Genomic DNA, 18,471 nt, shown 5'->3' on the forward strand with positions numbered 1-18,471 from the left:
TACGGATGTTAGCATCATTGTAAATGAATTCCCCCGTCAAAAACTGTATTTTATGTTGCACTCGTCTTGCTTTTAACAACTGATTCGCTCTAATAACAAAATTATTTTGCCTTTATTTTTGAAAATGCTTCGTGGTTGAGTTGTAACAGAGTAGTCACACGGTGGCGCTAAATGCCCGACCAAGCTATTCAATCAATGAGCCAAAGATGGTGGATTACCAAGATGAATCACTCTGATGGAAAAATGGTCCCGTTCACTCTCTTGCAGATTTACAGCATATGTAAATATAGAATATACAGTATGATATGCCACTACTGTACTGCCGTTCTCATAGGTTTCTAGCTTGAGTAATATTTATACTACAATATTTTTCAGAGCTCAAAGTTTTTACCTACTTTTGATTTATCATTTCAATGAAAGTGGCCCTTATTAGGGGCCACACTCGAGGAGAAACAACCACATAAACCTTCCAAGCAAGAACCGCATTGAATCTTTTTCCAGATCAGGGCAAAATCTTATAAACACTATTAGATCAAAAAGTAAAATGTTTTGCACTGATATTATGTACCCTATTTGTTACATACCATCACATCTTTCACTACAAATGTCTTAAATGTTATTGATATTGATAAAATGATATGTTCCTCTTTTTTTATGTAAGCTTACTATACATCTCAGTTGTATTCATTCTTGCCTTGGTCATTTTTAGCCAAGTAGAACCAAGTAAAACCCAGATTTTTATAGGAGCATTCCATCAATTTTATCCTTTTAAAATTGTTTACTCATGAGTAGTCTACTCAACCTGTGAAAACAGTTGGATAATTTATTCTATAGTTTGGGAGGAGCTTGCTAAAGTCTGGGAAAATAACCCCTGATGATGTCACCAGTGACTGGGCTTGAGTCTTCAAATTTACAAGAAAGATGGCATTGCAAAACTAGAGGCGTGGGCATTTACCAGACAGGGGGAGCCTAATGAACACCTCTGAATTGCATTATATAAAGTGTAGGGTCTAAGATCTTGACTCATAGAGACTATTCTCTGCTGCTTCAGCTTTGACAATTCTTTAAGAAAAACCCACCAGCTTTACAGAAGTGCTAAATAGTTGGCATGCCCCTTTAAATCTCTGGGCAACAATTATGGAGACTTTGGTTGCCAGTGAGCTCAACAGTCATGCAAAAAAACAGCATTGCCATGGCGACCAGTCTGGTGCCGACAGACCTGCATATAAAAAGATGCTCTCCTCCAAAACTACTGATCATAAACGTCTCCACCAGATGCTACCAACATTTTCAGCTTTTGTGAAAGTTGCTGAAACTTAAGTGTTGGATGGTTAAAATGAAAGTTGTCTGAACTTTCCCGTCGAGGCCAGGGCAGAGTTGGTAGCGGGAATAAGAAGCAGAGTTGGAGCTCTTCACCCTACTCCGTGGTCCCTTCTGCTCAGTGGTGCTGATGAGAGAGGATTTGAGTCGCTACTTCACCCCGCCCCGCCCCCAGTGAGAGAGCAGGGATGACAGTGATGCAAGGCATGCTTGTAAAAGCCTGCAGCTTGTCCAGACACTGCCGACCGGACCAGTTAGGACTTACAACTCTCCATCTGTTCTCCACCATTCAACTGCGCTGAGTTTGCTTTGAGGGGCGTTTTGAACAAGAGACACCCTCAAACTGCTTCTTTTTTGTCTTTGTTTTACATTTCTTCAATGAATTTGACTGTAACAAAAACTCGTAGTTGTCCATTCTTCCAAATGCTTCGCCTGCCAGTCTCGCTTTGCATGTGGGTATAGTCGGTGGTTTCAGCCTGCGTCCTGGTCTACGGGGAAAGGTTGCATAGGGATTTGATTATTTTATTTTTATTTTAATGTTTTAAGAAATTCCTCTTTATTTTTTGGAAGCACATCCACGGTTTTTCCCCCCACAATGGCTGACGCTAACGCAGAATGCAATATCAAGGTGTTGTGTCGTTTTCGTCCACTGAACAAGTCCGAAATTGTCCGTGGAGATAAGTTCATCCCAATATTTCAAGGAGAGGACACTGTCATCCTTGGGGTAAGTTATTTCTCAACCCTTTTTGTCACCTGTCCGTGCAGTCGATGAACGCTAACGCTAGGGGCTACACTTTTCATCTCTCACACACATGAAATACTGGCCAGACAAGACTATAGGCTAAAAGGCTTCTGACAGGGATCAAACTAAGTGTAGCCCTTATCGATATTCTGATGATCAGCATGTTGCATTGTCCATTTGTGTGTTACTGCCACTAAAAGGCAAAGAGGCTTCCCAAAACCATCATTTAAGGTATAAGTCTTGCAGAAAATAAATGCTGGATCAAATTGATGAACAGCTGCTCATATTTTTTTTTAGATGATTTGCCAGCATCTTCTCTCTCATACAGCCCAAAATCACTGACCTCCTCAAGCCCCAGCTTTGTGATTAAAAAAAAACTTAAAAACTCATCCATTTCTGAAAAATCATCTGGACCCCACCTTTGTAATCCCACACTGTTCCTTATTATCTGCCTCTCTGTAGTATTGATCTGCTTGATTTTAGTGTGTTTCCTGTCTCAGAAAATTATGCAGGTTTGATTGATGTTGATGATGTATCGTGCAGTCAGCCGTTAATGCACCGTTGAATTATCAGGTGCTGCAAATGTAATGAGTCATAATTATGTTCTGTGGGTTGTCTCTGTCCAGTGAATGGATTTTTGGCTTTGTCTCAGTACAAACAGAATAGCAGCTGATGATTACTGTCACTGCTTTGGAGCAACAGTGAAAATGAACTAAGCTATAAAAATGTTTATTAATCTGATGGATACATACCTAAGGGTGAGGTTAACAGTGTGATTGTGATCCCTCTGACAGTGACATTTTAGTAGAATAACTGGCCTGCAGACGAAAGATTAGAGTGCTCTAAATGCAAATGTTCTCATTGTCTAGATGTAAAGCACATCTGGGCCAAGGCAAACCTACACACACACACGCATGCAAGCATGCACACACACACACACACACACACACACACACAAATGTATGTAGACTTAGACATGCATACAGAAATATATGCATGCATGTAATGAAACATGTACATACACACCGTAGACCTATATGCATGCATTTCAGTTCCATCCCACAACTCCTGCTCTCCACCACACACACACACACACACACACACACACACACACACACACACACACACACACACACACACACACACACATATGTAGACTTAGACATGCATACAGAAGGGAACATGTATGCATATATTGAAACATGCATATGTATACTGTAGCATGCATTTCAATCCTATCCCACAGCTCCTGCCCTCCACCACACACACACACACACACACACACACACACACAGAGGGAGAGAAATCCACACCCATTTGGCCTGAGGGTTGACTTCAAGTGATGAAGACAGAAGAAAATCCCTATCAGCTTTCTCTGTTTTCACACACATACGTAAACACACACACACACACACACACACACACACACATAATATTGAAATGCAAGACAGCATTGTCGTGGTGGATCTCCCTGTGTGACTGTCTTTCATATATAGCAGCAGAATGTCTTCCACAAGCAGACTGAATGTTCATTATCACATTATTTTGATGCTATTTGAGGATGGCAGGTTGCTATTATAATAGCTCATATTCGTTCATCCCCACATCAGTCTCGGCAACTGTATTTAAACGTTTTGTGGGTGTATCTGAAAATGAAAATTTCATCAACATGTTCATTGTAGTGGATTATGAGGTTATTGTGAATTACTGTATCTCAATTTTAAATGTTACACTGTTCCTTGAATCATTTTCTGAAGATGATTTGTTTGATGCCAGTGCTTCTAGTGATGTGATAGTTTCTGCTCCAGGCTATAGTTTGTCTGAGAGAGGAAATGCATACTTCATACTGGCCTAGAGATGTTGACAGCTGGAAACAGTCTGTGCGGAAATGAAGTGAAATCATATTACCCAATTAAGGGAACTGTGATCTGTCACTATATAAAGAAAACCTATACATTGCTCTGCAGTTTTCCCTACCAACAGAAGCAGGAGCCTTCAAAACTGATAATGTCTAGAAACAGAACAGTGCAATTCTCTACTTATAGTTTCAGCCATTTCATGTATTTCTGCAATTTCGCTCTTTTCAGATGAATGTAATCACTGAAGCATGGGCACAGATTTCATCTTTGTGAATGTAATTACTTTGGAGGCGTTTATGATGTGCAGGGTTTTTAGGTGTGCAAATGTATTCCAAGTATGTGTGTGTGTGTTTTTTTCCCCTCTGTAGCTTTGGAATACTCCAAGAGGAAGTTGTAAAAAAAATGTGTCTCCTGAGAGTTGAAATGCTGCTGCAGTCAGATTAGATCAGGATTGAGAATATCAAGCCAACAGGCACACGGGCATGTTGCAAGGACCCTGTAGTGACAACTTAGCGCTCACATTCTGATGGTTGATAAAAACAATTCACATCTGGACAGCGCTGATGGCCTCGCATTTATCTGCTTGAGGAAGTCTCCTTGTTAACTGACAGAGGTAATGATTTGAGTTGTTGAGTGATGGTTTGGCTGCACCTGGATGTCGGGCAGGAGGAGACTTGGATACATTAAAACTCTGGAAAGATGGTGTGTTGGTGTGCTCTGAATTGATGAGGGAACATCTCTGGGGCCTCTAAACATTAGAAAGTGGTGAGGTGTGACTGCTAAGATGTGCTGTGTTTTCATACCAGAGTCAAAACCTGGTGACTCCTGAATGAACTTGGATGTGAATTTTGATGACTTTAACTAAGACCTGTACTTGAACTTTACACAGTAACTTAAACATTAGCCATCCATCCTTTTAAGCATCATCCTAAATTCCAATAGAAACATCTGTCAATACAAATAAGCCTACATTAGCTGTGAAAATAGCAACATGACAGCTAGAATCATGCAATATATTGATGAGCACAGAACACACAACACAAAAAACAAATTAAGATAACAAAATACACTGTTTTGATCAATTAATTTGATTTCAATGCAACAAATGTACATTTTGTTTATTACCTAAAGTGAAGCTATGTAACCTTTGCTTAACATTGGCCACTGTTTGCCATTCTCTACACAAATTGTATTTTACAGGAATGAAATGACCTTCATTTCCCAAAATTCTACTCAGTCAGTTCATTTAAGGACATTTTCAGTGGGTGGTGCCACCGAGAGAAAGTTAATGCTTTTAAGTGAGAGAAAGTCTCACTTAAAAGCATTAACTGATTTTTGCTGTGAAAACATTGACATATAATCACCTGATAAAGTTGTTAGTTAGCAAACAGTTGCTCCCACAGACAAACACAAGGGTATTTAGAGTTTTTTTTCTGTCCACCTGATGAATGTCAGATGGCCAAGTCCAATATGTTTAAGTCTCCACCAACTCCTGAGGGAAATATCTGCCTCTTAAGCTGCTAAATGGTCCACTATGTTTACCAGTTAAACACTAATTTTGCCTGTCTGCTGTTTGATGCCAGGCAGGGACTGTACCATGGGTTTATTAGAGCTTTTTTGCTAAAAAAAAAAACAAAAAAAAACAGACTGGCTGCTGCTATAAACAAGGCTAACAAGTCAGGGGAGAGTAATCAAAACAAAGTTGCAAAACTGAGCTGAAAGATGCAAAAACGCTGAGCTGAGGGAAAGTACAGAGTTCTTAATGGGCTGTGGGTTTGTTTATGAGCAACCTCTTGCAAATTAAACATTTGATTCATTGCTGAAATTAAAATTTTGATTAGTGAGGCTTTAAAATTAAGTTGATTACATAGAGACAAACTTGAGAGGAAGATCTCAACTCATATTACTTAGACTCGACTCAGGCATCACTTTAGTGACTTGAACTGTGATTCACATGTCACACTGAGGACTTGGGACTTGACTTGACTTCAGGTTTGGTGACCTGACTGCCACAGATGCTCCCCCATGCTGTGCCCACTTGACATCAGTATGGAATCAGTACCATGTCTCTGAAATGTGGAGCAGCAGTGCTATAGTAGTACATTATAGTTGTGCTCCAATGCAGCAAATGCTAAAACCTTTTGTTGCACACAGTAACTACGATAGTGACATTTCTTCTCTGTTCCTTGAATCACTTTTGGACATTGCAACACCATTTCTCCCATGAGTAATTTTAATGACAGTAGCAATATGTTACACCCTCTACAGTACCTGTGTGACACAAAAACAAATGCGTTTATTATCATTAGTTTGACTCTTGTGTCTTTTTTCATCTCACATGCATGGCCACCAGCCATTGACACCATGGCCCCCGCAGGGCTCTGCGGTTGGTTGACAGTAATAACCATACTCAGGCTGTACTGCCCCAAGGCACGGCCTTTGTGTTTGCTCCACAGTGGACTGACACAGCTGTCTCTAGTATTTCACTGTCTGGAATAATGCGGCGTCACGGGGGCCAGATTGTCCTTCCTAATCTTCTGGCAGGCAAAAAAGAGCGCTGCGATGAGTCAAGCTTCGGATTCAGTACTATGAATAAATAAGTGATTATGGCCGCCTCAGAGGCAGCAAGATGTAGAATCTTTTCTTTCTTGCTCTCAGGCTATGACATATAGAGATCACATGCTAGCGCCATATGAGCTGTACACAGGGTAGGCTTATTAAAAATGTATTGTATACATTCATGCATTATACTAGTGGCAGTACATGATGATAAGGTATGAGTTAGGAGTCTGCCAACTGCCATCTCAGACCTGAGCTGTTCACTCCAAGATTGTTCGTTGTCACATCTGTCTCTTAAGCAGCAAGAGCTTCACTAGCGCTCAAGAGAGTAAACAGCATCAGTTTCATTATCTTTCTCCAAAATGAAATCATTTTATGGTTCATTTGGCCGCCGTTGTTGCAGACCCTTGTGATTATTTTTAGCGACATGCTTGGGCTGAGTTTAACTTAAGGGGGATAGAGAGGATGACACAACTTGTTAGCGCAGATTATTAGATCCCTCTAGTATGGCTGTTTTACGGAAGTAATGGGAAATCCACCACAGTGGATTTATACTGTAGTGTCTTTTAAACTACAGGTCACTGTGTCTCTGAAACAGTGGGTCCCTGTTATCATGGGCCATTACTTTCTGAGATTAGAGGTACATTTTAATGAGTCTATATCCCAGAGGAAGGCCAAACTAATTGGGTTGTGGACCAAAATACAAAATAAACAAGAAAACTTCGTGTTTGTTACCCAAACTTTTAGCAATTACTCTGTCAGATTCAACCTCAAGGTGAGTGTGTGTTGTGCATGTGCTGAGAGGATATGCTGACTTTGTTCTAAAAACTCTTTATATCATGTCCCTAACCTCGGCACTGACCTTCCTCTCATCATCACATGGTGCTCTTTGATTTTTTTTTTTTTTTGTTGTTCTTGTTGACCATAATAGATAGCCAGCAGGGTCAGCTTGTTTGTGTTAAAATGGGCCCCTCCACCCATGTTAGCGAGTCCAATTGAAATGTACGCATTAAAGAACTATTGATTCTCTGTTTTCTGTAGACCATTTATTATTCTATGGATTAGCTATTCCTGGCTGCTGTTCTCTTGTGTCTACCATGGAAACACATGGGTGTTAAAGGCTGCTACATTCACAGCTGCTTGTTTATTTTCTTGAGGAAGAATAGAGGACTAGAACGGCTTGGTCAAAAGGTTTACAGAGAAAGAGTATATTCTGCACTAAAGTTCTCCATTTTCAGTTGGGCTCTGCTCTTTCCGCAAGAAGGCATTTACTTTCTCCTGAAGCCTTTTCTGACATTTATGAAAAGGAATTGAGATCATATGGTGTGCCTCTGTTGCAGAAAATAGCCATGTAATATTATTAAAAATTAACTGATTATTCATCTAAGGCCATTTGGTTCCAAGGATGTCTGCTTGTCAGATTTCCGCAGCTTTTCTTCATTCGTGCTCGGCTTAGAGATGATTCTCTTTTCTTCTCCTTTCTTGATTAGTTAGGAAATAGGAGGGGAAAACAGCTGCTGTTGAAACAAACTGTTGACAGTGCATGTCGGGCACTGCGTGAAGTCATCTACCTGTCTCGTACCTTTTGTTATTTATAGCTCCATTGGTGCTGTTTCTGCTCAAGGATATTTCCCTGCAAGGGGTTTAACTGTCTACAAAACCAAACAGCACCAGAAATGGAGGTCTGAAGGGCTTTCCTCACCCCCACCAGTACACGCTTTAGTGCTCTAATTCTATCACTGCGGTGCACACACCCTATCCAATTAGGCAGTGTAATGGGATTGCTGTATAGGGTCAAGATCTGAACTCGTTTCTCCCGTTGGACACCACCATCACAGCAGCTACCACTTGGGAACAGACCTCATCTTCTCCCCGCTTTCTCTCTGTCTGTCTCTTTCTTCTTCAATACATGCCACGCTGTATTTTTCCCCATCTAGCCGTATTTCATGGTGTAATGATTCTGCTGCTCATTTCCTCATGACTCAGCAGCAGTTTTGGGAAGATGTGAAGAGAAGAAGCTCAGCCTCATCTGTCGTCTCATTAAGTTTGGCAGAGGCTTCTAGCAGGTTTTAATGGTGTCAGAGGGGAGGCTCCTGCCAATCAGGAGCCTGAAAATTAGAGGATCAAGTGACTTTGGTGAAGTTTACTTCACGCCAGTCAGCCCAGAGGGTGTGGATCTACAAAACGAGGAACAAACTCGCTGAGATTCATTTGGCTGCATTTCAAGAGAGAAATCAATATTCTAATCTCTACTGCTCTATTGCTAACTTGTCCTATTTTAAACTGAAGGGAACCCAATCGTTCTACTCATAACCCACACCAATAAGAACTTCCAGCTCTCCCTCTCATCTTTTCCCTAATATTAATGTTATACTGACACCAATTAAGTTAGTGGCCACACTCAACAGGATATTAGCTGCCAGTTCCTTGAGCTCATCTTTATTTTTACTCGGTGTCCACGCGTGCCAGGGTTAGATAAGCTTGTGCCAATCCGTTGACACTTTTCCTGCCCGTTTCTCTCCCTTTATGACAGAAGTGGGTTGTGACTACCAGGCTTTTAGCTCCAGGGAGCGTTAATGGAGCATCCTCTCCTCATTAGGCACGGCCCTGCCCAGGATGCTGCCTGGTCTCCATGTCTGCCCTCGGCATCTGCGAGCAGCACATTGTAAACCGATGGCACATGCTCGCACATGTGCATGCACATGCCAAGACCACAAGCAGTCGGTGCTATATTAGTCTGGTAATGGGACAGCAAGGAAATCCCAAGCCTGCCTTCTGCATGCACAGGATTTCTGCTCCCTCAATTAATCACAGTTCAGTTTATCGAACTGACACTTGAGAGCACTGAGATCTACTCTAAGTCAATGATTTTTTTTAAATCTTCCTCGAGGGAGCCATGCTTTCAAGCACATTTTTCTCTTCTGTTTTTTTATGTGGGTTAATCTAATTTACCCTGATTTTAGGTGACCAACTGGATTTTATTCAAACTACATTACATAACAGACTTGGAAAATCTTGGCATACATACATTTCAAGCTCATTTTAATCTTTGCATGGACCAGGATTGGTCCCAGCCCAGACTTTTAAAAACACTTCTTCTTCTTTACTATTTAATTCCACCTCATCATCTCCCCAAGTTTCCAATTCATTCTATTTTATGCAAAGTCTTAATGCCATTCACTTTTCCTTTTTTTTCTAGAGGCCTTTTAATATCCAAATTACCTCGCTGTGTGGCTCTGTCATTAGTTGCAGCTGAATTACAAAGAGAATAACAGTGTTGTTGATTTTTACAGCAAATTTAAATAATTGCTCAGTACCACTTCTTGGATTACTTCATTTTCCACCCAGTTATTCCCTTAACTTCACCGGATTTAATCATTGCCGCCAGCGTATACAAGTTAATAGAAATACGTGCTCATGTTGATACCTTTCTATAGCTTCCTCCATCCTACCCTTTTATGGTCTAATTTATTATTCATTCTCTCGTTCATTCATTCATTCATGTGGTCATTAACAAGGTTCATACTAATGGTGCGATACAGCTCGTTGGCATAGTTGGTGGGTTACTGCATATGTCTTCCTCTGGCACCAGTGCTTTTAAAGAATCTGTCACTGTTGAGGCTCTGGATGCAGATATTTAATTGGTACTGCGAACTAGGACCACACAAAACCTATTTCAGTTTGGCACAGGGCTAAAGATGTCTGCCTTTTTGCATTATAAGTTGCCTGCATATTCTTTTCATTGGAGCATTACTTCTCGCCTAAATTCAGTCAATACAGTTGGCTCACAGGTTTATGTAATAATTGAATTACTGGTAGAGGAGGATCGATGGCTCGGTTAAGAGCTTTGTTTATATATATTTATATATATATATATATTCCTCTATTCAACAAATCTTTCAGATGAAATTATACTTGTGATGAATATTGTCTATTCCCACATTGCTAGTAAGTGTTGACTGGATTACATTACACATTCAGAGTTATATTAGCTCTTATCAGCATGCTTTTTTGAGGTAAGCTTTCTGCCTGAAAAACAAGATTTTCTCAGTATTAGAAGCTAAATATGTTTGGCTTTTTTCCCTGTTGTACTGGAGCGACGCAGCCAGAGACAAAGCTGCTGTCAGGAGCAATCTTGTATCCTATGTGAATTAATTTTGACTGGATTTACTTATACACAGGTCGAACTGAAAGCAGGTGGCTCTTGGGTGAAATGCAAATAATGACTGCGAGCCCACCTTAAAAGACCTTAGAGATTTCCTTTGATGTCAAATGCTCCCTTTGAGATGGAGGACAGCTAATGCCTGGGCTCGCAGAATGTCTGAGGTTGTGATCGAAGCTCTTTGCTCCAGGCTGAGGTCAGTGATCCCAATTCATGTTAGACGACTTTTATCTTTGTCAAGGTTCATTTCAATTTTTGTAGGATATCTATAAATCTGTAATGTAAATAACTGGGAGATGTCTTCATCATCTCTGATGTGCGCTCCTCTCCCCCTCCCTTTAGTCTCTTTTATTCTCCTCTCTGCAGTATCTGCATTTTCAGTCCATTTGAACTGGGAACAATCTTCTGTGCACTGTGCTGTTAGAGGTTGTTCTGCTCTCCTGGTTGTGAACATATGCTTTAGTTCTTTTCCACACATTAAAGACAGTGGGACTGTGTATTATTTGAAATCTCGTGATATTATAGCGATGATACACAAAACTTTAATCAATACGATATATAAACCTGTTAATCCTGTCAAAACCCTCTTTTCTCATTTAACAAATTTGCCAAACTTCTCAAATGTTACATGTTGTCTAAATACAAGCTGCTATACAAGAACTTTTACTGAATAAAATTATCATAATTTAGCTGAAAAAACAATCTCTCCCTGAGGTTAATTTGGTAGATGTCTGGAGCATTTTATCTTATCACATGATCTCGATTGGCAGATGGAGTTTGCTTAGTTTTCATGGAATTGTAAATGTTCAAATTACCATTTTTAGAGCTTTTGACAAATTAAAGTAAGAATACTGTATGTATATTTTCAAAGAAGAAATAACATATTCTTCCTCTTATAAGTTTAATCGCCAAGCAACAATTTCCCAACTCAGTTGACTGAGTAGTTTGGCTGCTACAGCATGCATCACTTGATATAACCAGAAGCTAATGGTGGCTAATGTCAGCTGACATTAGATAGATACTCCTGTGTAACTATCGACTCTGCTCAATTAGCACTGCGGTTGCACTATGTTTTAGCATGTAACAGATAAAGTCTGGTCCCATCCCACTCGCTTGCAGGAATGTTGTCCAAATGAGGATTTCTTTAAAGCAAGTGACTAAAGATTTTGGGATGCAAAGTAAAATTCAGTTTGTCATTATCCTTTAATTGCCACTTGTAGCCAGAGTTGATACTGTTATTAAAAGATGCATAGTGTCTTCAACGTCAGCTAATAAGTCGGATTTGAAATGAACTCAAATTTAATTGAAACTCAAGTGTCAAAATAAATTTAAATCAGGGAAGAAGAAGTAAAAAAAGATGACAAATCTGACCAGACATTCATTCCCAGCTTTCGGTATTCAATACTCTGTGGCACAGACACATTTTGGCTTGTACCAAAGAAGCATCGGGGAGAAAGACACAATGAGAAAAGAACATTTCTCTTGTGTGTTTATTGCTGTCTCTTCTCTATCTGCGTCTGTCATCTCTGTAAATTTCTGGCTGTAATCTCAGTTCATCTGTAGTTGTTTGCGTTCTCGCTATCAGATGTCTCACTGTCCTCAACTGGATGTCACTGTGCCTCAAAATCTCTCTCACTCTCCTGTTGTCCATAGGGATGTCTATGTTGCTCCTTTTTTCTAAACTGAAACCCAGCAAACAAGGTCCAATTTTCTCTTCATTCTACTTTCCACTCCTCTGTCTCCTGTTTCCCTCACTCATCCTGATAAATTATGCAGAATATTTCACTTTGATGGGAGACTAATTGCTCCACTTCGATGTGTGGATCTTTTATAAACATCTTGATGCAGGAAAATAAGTAATAATTATCAGTGTAATGCAGTGTTAAAAATGTAATGATGGGTGGTAAACTTCAGTTCCCTCAGCTAGAGATTAAGTAAAATACAGACAGCAATTGCTGTGACGAGTACAAGATACAGTATCTGGAAGACAACTCAAAATTAATACCATCGCCATTGTATCTCAGCATTTAACTTCACCACTGTATATCCGAGGCACTGAGAGCCGCTTTGCCCTGGAGGCACTGTGCCAGTCGACTCTGCTTAGACTTGTCAGCAAAGTGAATGAGGAAATACAGTAATGTTTGGTAATATTGTGTGACTGGAGCTTTTGCAGTTGTGAGGGGTTTTCTATTGTTGAGAGACCCACTAATGATGCTGTTATCTGGGGCTCGAAGCCTGATTAGCTTGACGGATGGAGCAGACACTGGCAGCCTGAACTCCTCTCTCCTGTCACTCTTGCTGTGCTTGTATGTGCATTTGTGTGAGGAGAGAGAAGAGTGTTGATGAGTTTGTAGGGGAGTCTGATACAGAGACTGACAAAGGCTGAGACACACACACACACACGCAAACACACACACACACACACACATACTCTCTCTCCACACCAGAGTCTGATAAGGGAAAATAGGACCCCTCCTCCTCTTCCTCTGCCCTCAGTCGAGCTTACACACCAACCCCAAACCACTGCAAAGGAGCCATGGAGCAAAAAATGAGCAGCAACCTCCCTGCCTGACTGTCAGCCCACCAATGTGTAGGAGGAGGAGAACACATGCCTAATCTTCTTATCATCTCATCCAGCTCTCCCTTTAAAATATTTAGCTATATGTCTCCAGGATAGTGGGAGGGACGCTTTGGTGTGAAACCAGATGGAGAGGAAGGATATGACAAGAGCTAAACCTCCCTGAATGGGAGCTAAATGTGCGTGCGTGCGTCTGTGTTGGAAAGTATTGTTCCCTCTCAGCAAGTATTGGCAGTCACCAAATATTCACCATATGCAGAGGGTGTTGTTTTCTGTGTCAGCCTTTTCTTGTGGATATTACTGCCGCTCCTTAGAGACTTTCTTCAACCAGAAAAACATTTAGGCTGATGAAGAGTGTTTGTATTTTCCTGGCAAGTGACCTTTTTTGGCCGTGTGAATAATGCCTGTTGTCTGTCCGAAGCAAAAGCAGATGTAGTATGTTTTAGTGTTGCAAAACCTCTTAGGGAGGAGGTTGGAGTGGATGGTTGGAATTCCACGACCTTGACACAGGAGACAGACTCGTTTCCATCCTGTCTCCTACCAACAATCATTGTCACTGGTTTCTTAACAATTTATTGATTTCTTTTAACCTTGAACTCGATCGTTTCCCTAATCTTAAAGGTGCTCTGTGGAGATTTGAATCACTAGTAGTGATGAGCGGGTCCCCATTTTGCTTCATGCACACACGAGGACACACATGCACGCACAAGAGCAAACTGCTAGCTAGCAAACATGGCTGTAAACTATGCATGTTTCAGTGTTCTCCAAAATTCTGCTTTGAAAATGTTTTATGAGGAAGGAGAGGCACTCAACATGTTTGTCACGCATCATGGATACACACAATGCGTTTTGGTGAAACATTGAATGTCCACTCCACTTCTTCTCCTCACTCCATCACTTCACCCTGTAAGTCCTTGAACACTGTATGGGTGAACAAGAAAATTCCACAGGGTACCTTTAAGTTTCATGTAAACAAACAGAGTTATGTTTACATCCACTGTGTCTCACCAAAACTCAGTTTGTGTATCCTGTACACCTAGAAAAACATATTAAGGGGATTGTCTTCCTCATAAAACATTTACATTTACATTTTAAAATCTGCATTATTCACATCCATGTCTGCGAGGGAGCCCTTCCTCTTCCCTGCTTTCCTGCTACATTGATAGGATTTTTTTGGTACATTACCTCTGCCAACTGTCAGTGGTACACATTGTATACCCATGCATAGGACCAACTCATCAAAACATTGCTCCATAGGGCTCTCAGTGGTCAAAAACTCCACAGAGTACGGCACAGACAAACCTGTTCTGTCTTTAAACTTGGAAGACTTATATATTCTTATTGAATGCATTCTGACATAAGTACATGCTTTAGTGTGTATCTATACTCTGTATGAAAGTGTGAGACAAGCCTTCTGGATAGTGCAGAGCCTCTTTGGTCCCCAGGGTCTTAAATCCTGTCTACCAGCAGACCTCTGTCTAAATTCAACAGCTGTCGCTGCAACCATTCATCCATCCCTTTTTTTCTTTTCCCGACTCTTGTTCACTCATTTTCTCGCCTTCAGTGAGAGATTGTCTCTCTTGTTATATAATCTTGACCTACCTCCGCTGTCGTTTTTCGATCTTGATTGTATTTCACTCTTTCCGTCTCTATTTGTTGTGTTTCTGCTGATTACATGTCTTGATTTTCATACTCTCATCACTTCTCTTCACTGGTTAATCGCCTCCTTTCTTCGGTTGTGTTCAGCTCTGTTCTGTTTCTCAGCTAATCTTTACCATCCTCACACAGTTTCTGTTGATTATTGCAGTTTTTTTAATTGTCTCTCTCACTCCCTCTGTCTGTCTCTTGATGTCTACCTCTCTCTCTCTCTCAATGCTTGCAGCCCACTGCCTCTTTGTCTGCTGGCAGACAGCAGCAGATTGCAGGCTGGACAGGGCATGTGGGTGTTTGACATCGCACACAAAGCTGAGGGCCAGGAACAGTGACTGCATGTACAAGCATAATTGGATGTATTATTTGCACATATGCGCATGAACACACATTCTGTTTCCAACTCCAGCTTTCTACATCAATATGCATGCAAATAATTGGAAAGACATCTGTTAAATTATACAAACAAGTAAGCATGTCTATACTGTAAATATTGTGAGGGAGCTATGATACAGATAGAGAGCTTACAGAATGTTTAGTACATTTATGCCATTATTATTATGAAGCACAGGAGCAGATTAGAGCTTTAACATTGTCGCCAGCGAAACAAATGATTGAAAAAGGGCTGTTTTTCATCCAGCTTATATAACTGACTGATTTTATTCACCCCAATGAAGACCATATCATGATTCCTCCCTCTCTCCCTCTCTCTCCCTCTCTGTTATTTAGTACGGTTCGCATGTGTGTACTGTGTAGCATTACAAATGGCTCAATTGGGAATAGAGTCAGACTTAATTAGTTGTGATGGGGAGACTGTTTGTACCTGCAGCTGTGATTACAGCACTTGAAAACAAAAGCTAAGCAGTTCATCTTATTAAGAAATAGAAGGGAAATACACAGAAATGAAGCTGAGATTGTGCCAAACTGTCTCCACCCTCTGTCACAAATAAATTATTTTATGCAAAGCTAAAGCGGTAAAGTGGGAGGTCATTGAGGTACTGTTCCCACTCAGTGTCTTATTCTGCAGTAATGCTGCTTGATTTTTTGCTACGGCTCTTGGGAGTGGCACAAATTGCATTTTTTCTTCCTCAGTGGCAGCTTTTCTTTATAAAATAGGTTAGTATACAGAGGCACTGAGTGGCAAGATAAAAACATCTAGATTCCCCTGGCAGACTGAAATAGAAAGTCTTATCTAATCTCAGGATATCAACTCAATATGATGGTCTCAAAATATTTACTCGTAGAATGGTGTGAAAAAAATCACAGGGTCAAACTTCCTTTTTCTCTTTAATACTCTTTTTCATAATGCAGGTGATTCTACTGCTTCATAGCATCGACTGAGTGAGTGAGCGAGCTACAGTACCAGGCAGCATGTTAAACCATGGCAACGCTGCAAGGGATCACACACTGCTGTGTATAACAGTATCTGTATCTCATGTTCATTGTGCTAAACCAGATGAAAAAATGCAAGCAAACTGAATCTCCGCTGGTTTGATAGGTCCAATAAAAACATGTATTGGTGAATATATAAGATTTGAATTTCATCATCAATCAACTCTCCCCATCATTTATTAGTGATTATATAAACAATAAAAACTTTTACTGTGACAGAATTGTACTTCTTGTGCACAAACTGGCAGATAAATGCAAAGTTTTAATATTGAATGTGATTTTAAAAGCAGCATAAAAAAACTGCATGTGAAAAGAGAGGAAACATGATAAATTATGAGTTAAACTACAAAAATATCCGTCCTTGAAAGCCTTGAACAGAACTTATTATTCAAGCCACTTTTAAATGTGTGTGCTTTGGGATTTTGTGTCTAGCTTGTTTTTGAGTGTGTCTTTTAAAAGGTTGAGAAGCAGTGGGGCCCATATGTAATACTTGGAGGTACAGGGGATTATTGGCATATTTCATCCCAGACTACTGGTGCGAACATAATCATGGTTTAGAACATTCTCCCGGGTTGTATGGCTTTTATGTAAAAGGCAGAAACACATGTACTGACTGAAATGCCATTTTCTTTATGGTAGATTATGTAACAGTAAAAAGCATTGAGCACGGTGACTGGTGAGCGTGTTAACATCAATCACAAATAATAACAAGATGGCGCAAATGTGTGGCAGCCTCTTGGAGCAACACTCACTTTGTATTTTTTTTATCTTTTTTTTCCCCCCTATGTCCAGACAGTTTTAATCCATAGCTTTTTTTAAAAAAAATTAATTCCCCTGTGGGATCAGTAAAGTTTGTCTTATCTTAATTCACAGCATTAACCATAACGTGTTACCCACATAGGAAGATAACCCTTTTTTCCTTGTACGGGGCTAAAAGTAGATCAAGACACGTGGCAGTTATGGATTAAAGGCATTGCTTATGTAACATGGCTTTCCCACTTCCTACCATAGACTGTATGCTTCCTACTTTCCATACAATCCTTATGATAGTAAGGATAAAATATAAATCTGCTGATCTGTGTGTTCAATATAAATCCTGCTCATGATGCATCCAGATTACACAAGCAACAATAAACCTTTATTGTCAGTCATGAGAAGTCTGCAGATGTTCTGCAGATGTGTTCTGAACATTAATGAGTCATGTTGCTATGGTTGGTGATGGGTCAAGACCCAAAACAAGTCCCACGTCTGGTTTTCCTCACTTTTAATAAATCTGATTTGAACTGCACTAAAGTAATTTGACACAATACGTGTTTCAAGCTAATTGGGCTGTCCTGGTCATTGAGGTTAAGACATATATCTTGTAACCAAGACATTTGTAACATTCACAGTTGGATTCCTTACGGTTAGAATCTGCCAGCCTGTTTTTCAAGAGAGTCACGGTTAGAAAAATACACAGACCTGCTTAATATGGATCCAGCAGCTGGCCTTCTTAAACACTTTCACAGGACCGCTGATGAACATTCATAATTAAGGATTTTCTCTCAGCGCACTGAATACCAACATCAGACTGTCCGCAGAGGGAGATATACTTCTCGCACTGCGGAGATGATTAATCAGTTACTGCCATATGAACTGAACCACAAACCTTAACAACTTAAATATTGCAATATTGAACCTTACCCTAAATGACTTTCGTCCTGCTTTTCCTTAATTTAATTTAATTATTTTTTTTTGTAGTTTTTCTCTTCCCTCCTACCCTTCCTTTTGAATTGTGTGGTGGCTTTAGTTTGTAATGTCTTTTGTGTTAATTGTGTATAAAAAAGGAACAAAAATTTTAATATCAAAAGGCAAAAATACTATTAAATCTAATATATATATATATATATATATATATATATATATATATATATATATATATATATATATATATACTAGCCTGCAGGGAGAGGCTTGTACAGAAATGCTCAAAATATTAGTCATTAAACAAACACAGAACAGGTTTAGTCAGAAAGGTCAGAAAACATTCACACTTTTTACATTAATACTGTATGTTTGGTCAGTTCTCTACAGTGTTTCTGCTCCTCACAGTGGATTTCTGCAGGGTTTTGTGGGTGGACACACTGCCACTGTCAACTGTCAGCATATATATACATATATGCATGCCTACTCCTACATACCATATAAACATACTGTACTGTACATAAAA

At 40.0% G+C, this 18,471-nt stretch overlaps 1 protein-coding gene across 1 annotated transcript in view; it reads left to right on the plus strand.

The window, feature by feature from the left end:
• Window positions 1–1,085: 1,085 nt before the first annotated feature.
• Window positions 1,086–18,471, plus strand: part of kif5ab (kinesin family member 5A, b) — a 63,910-nt gene continuing 46,524 nt past the window's right edge. The window contains exon 1 of the mRNA XM_067586868.1: window positions 1,086–2,044. Coding sequence (XP_067442969.1) covers window positions 1,916–2,044 — 129 coding nt within the window. The 5' untranslated portion in view covers window positions 1,086–1,915. The remainder of the gene's footprint in view (window positions 2,045–18,471) is intronic.

The sequence above is a fragment of the Thunnus thynnus genome, chromosome 4 (assembly GCF_963924715.1).
Source record: "Thunnus thynnus chromosome 4, fThuThy2.1, whole genome shotgun sequence".
NCBI classification, from domain to species: Eukaryota; Metazoa; Chordata; class Actinopteri; order Scombriformes; family Scombridae; genus Thunnus; species Thunnus thynnus.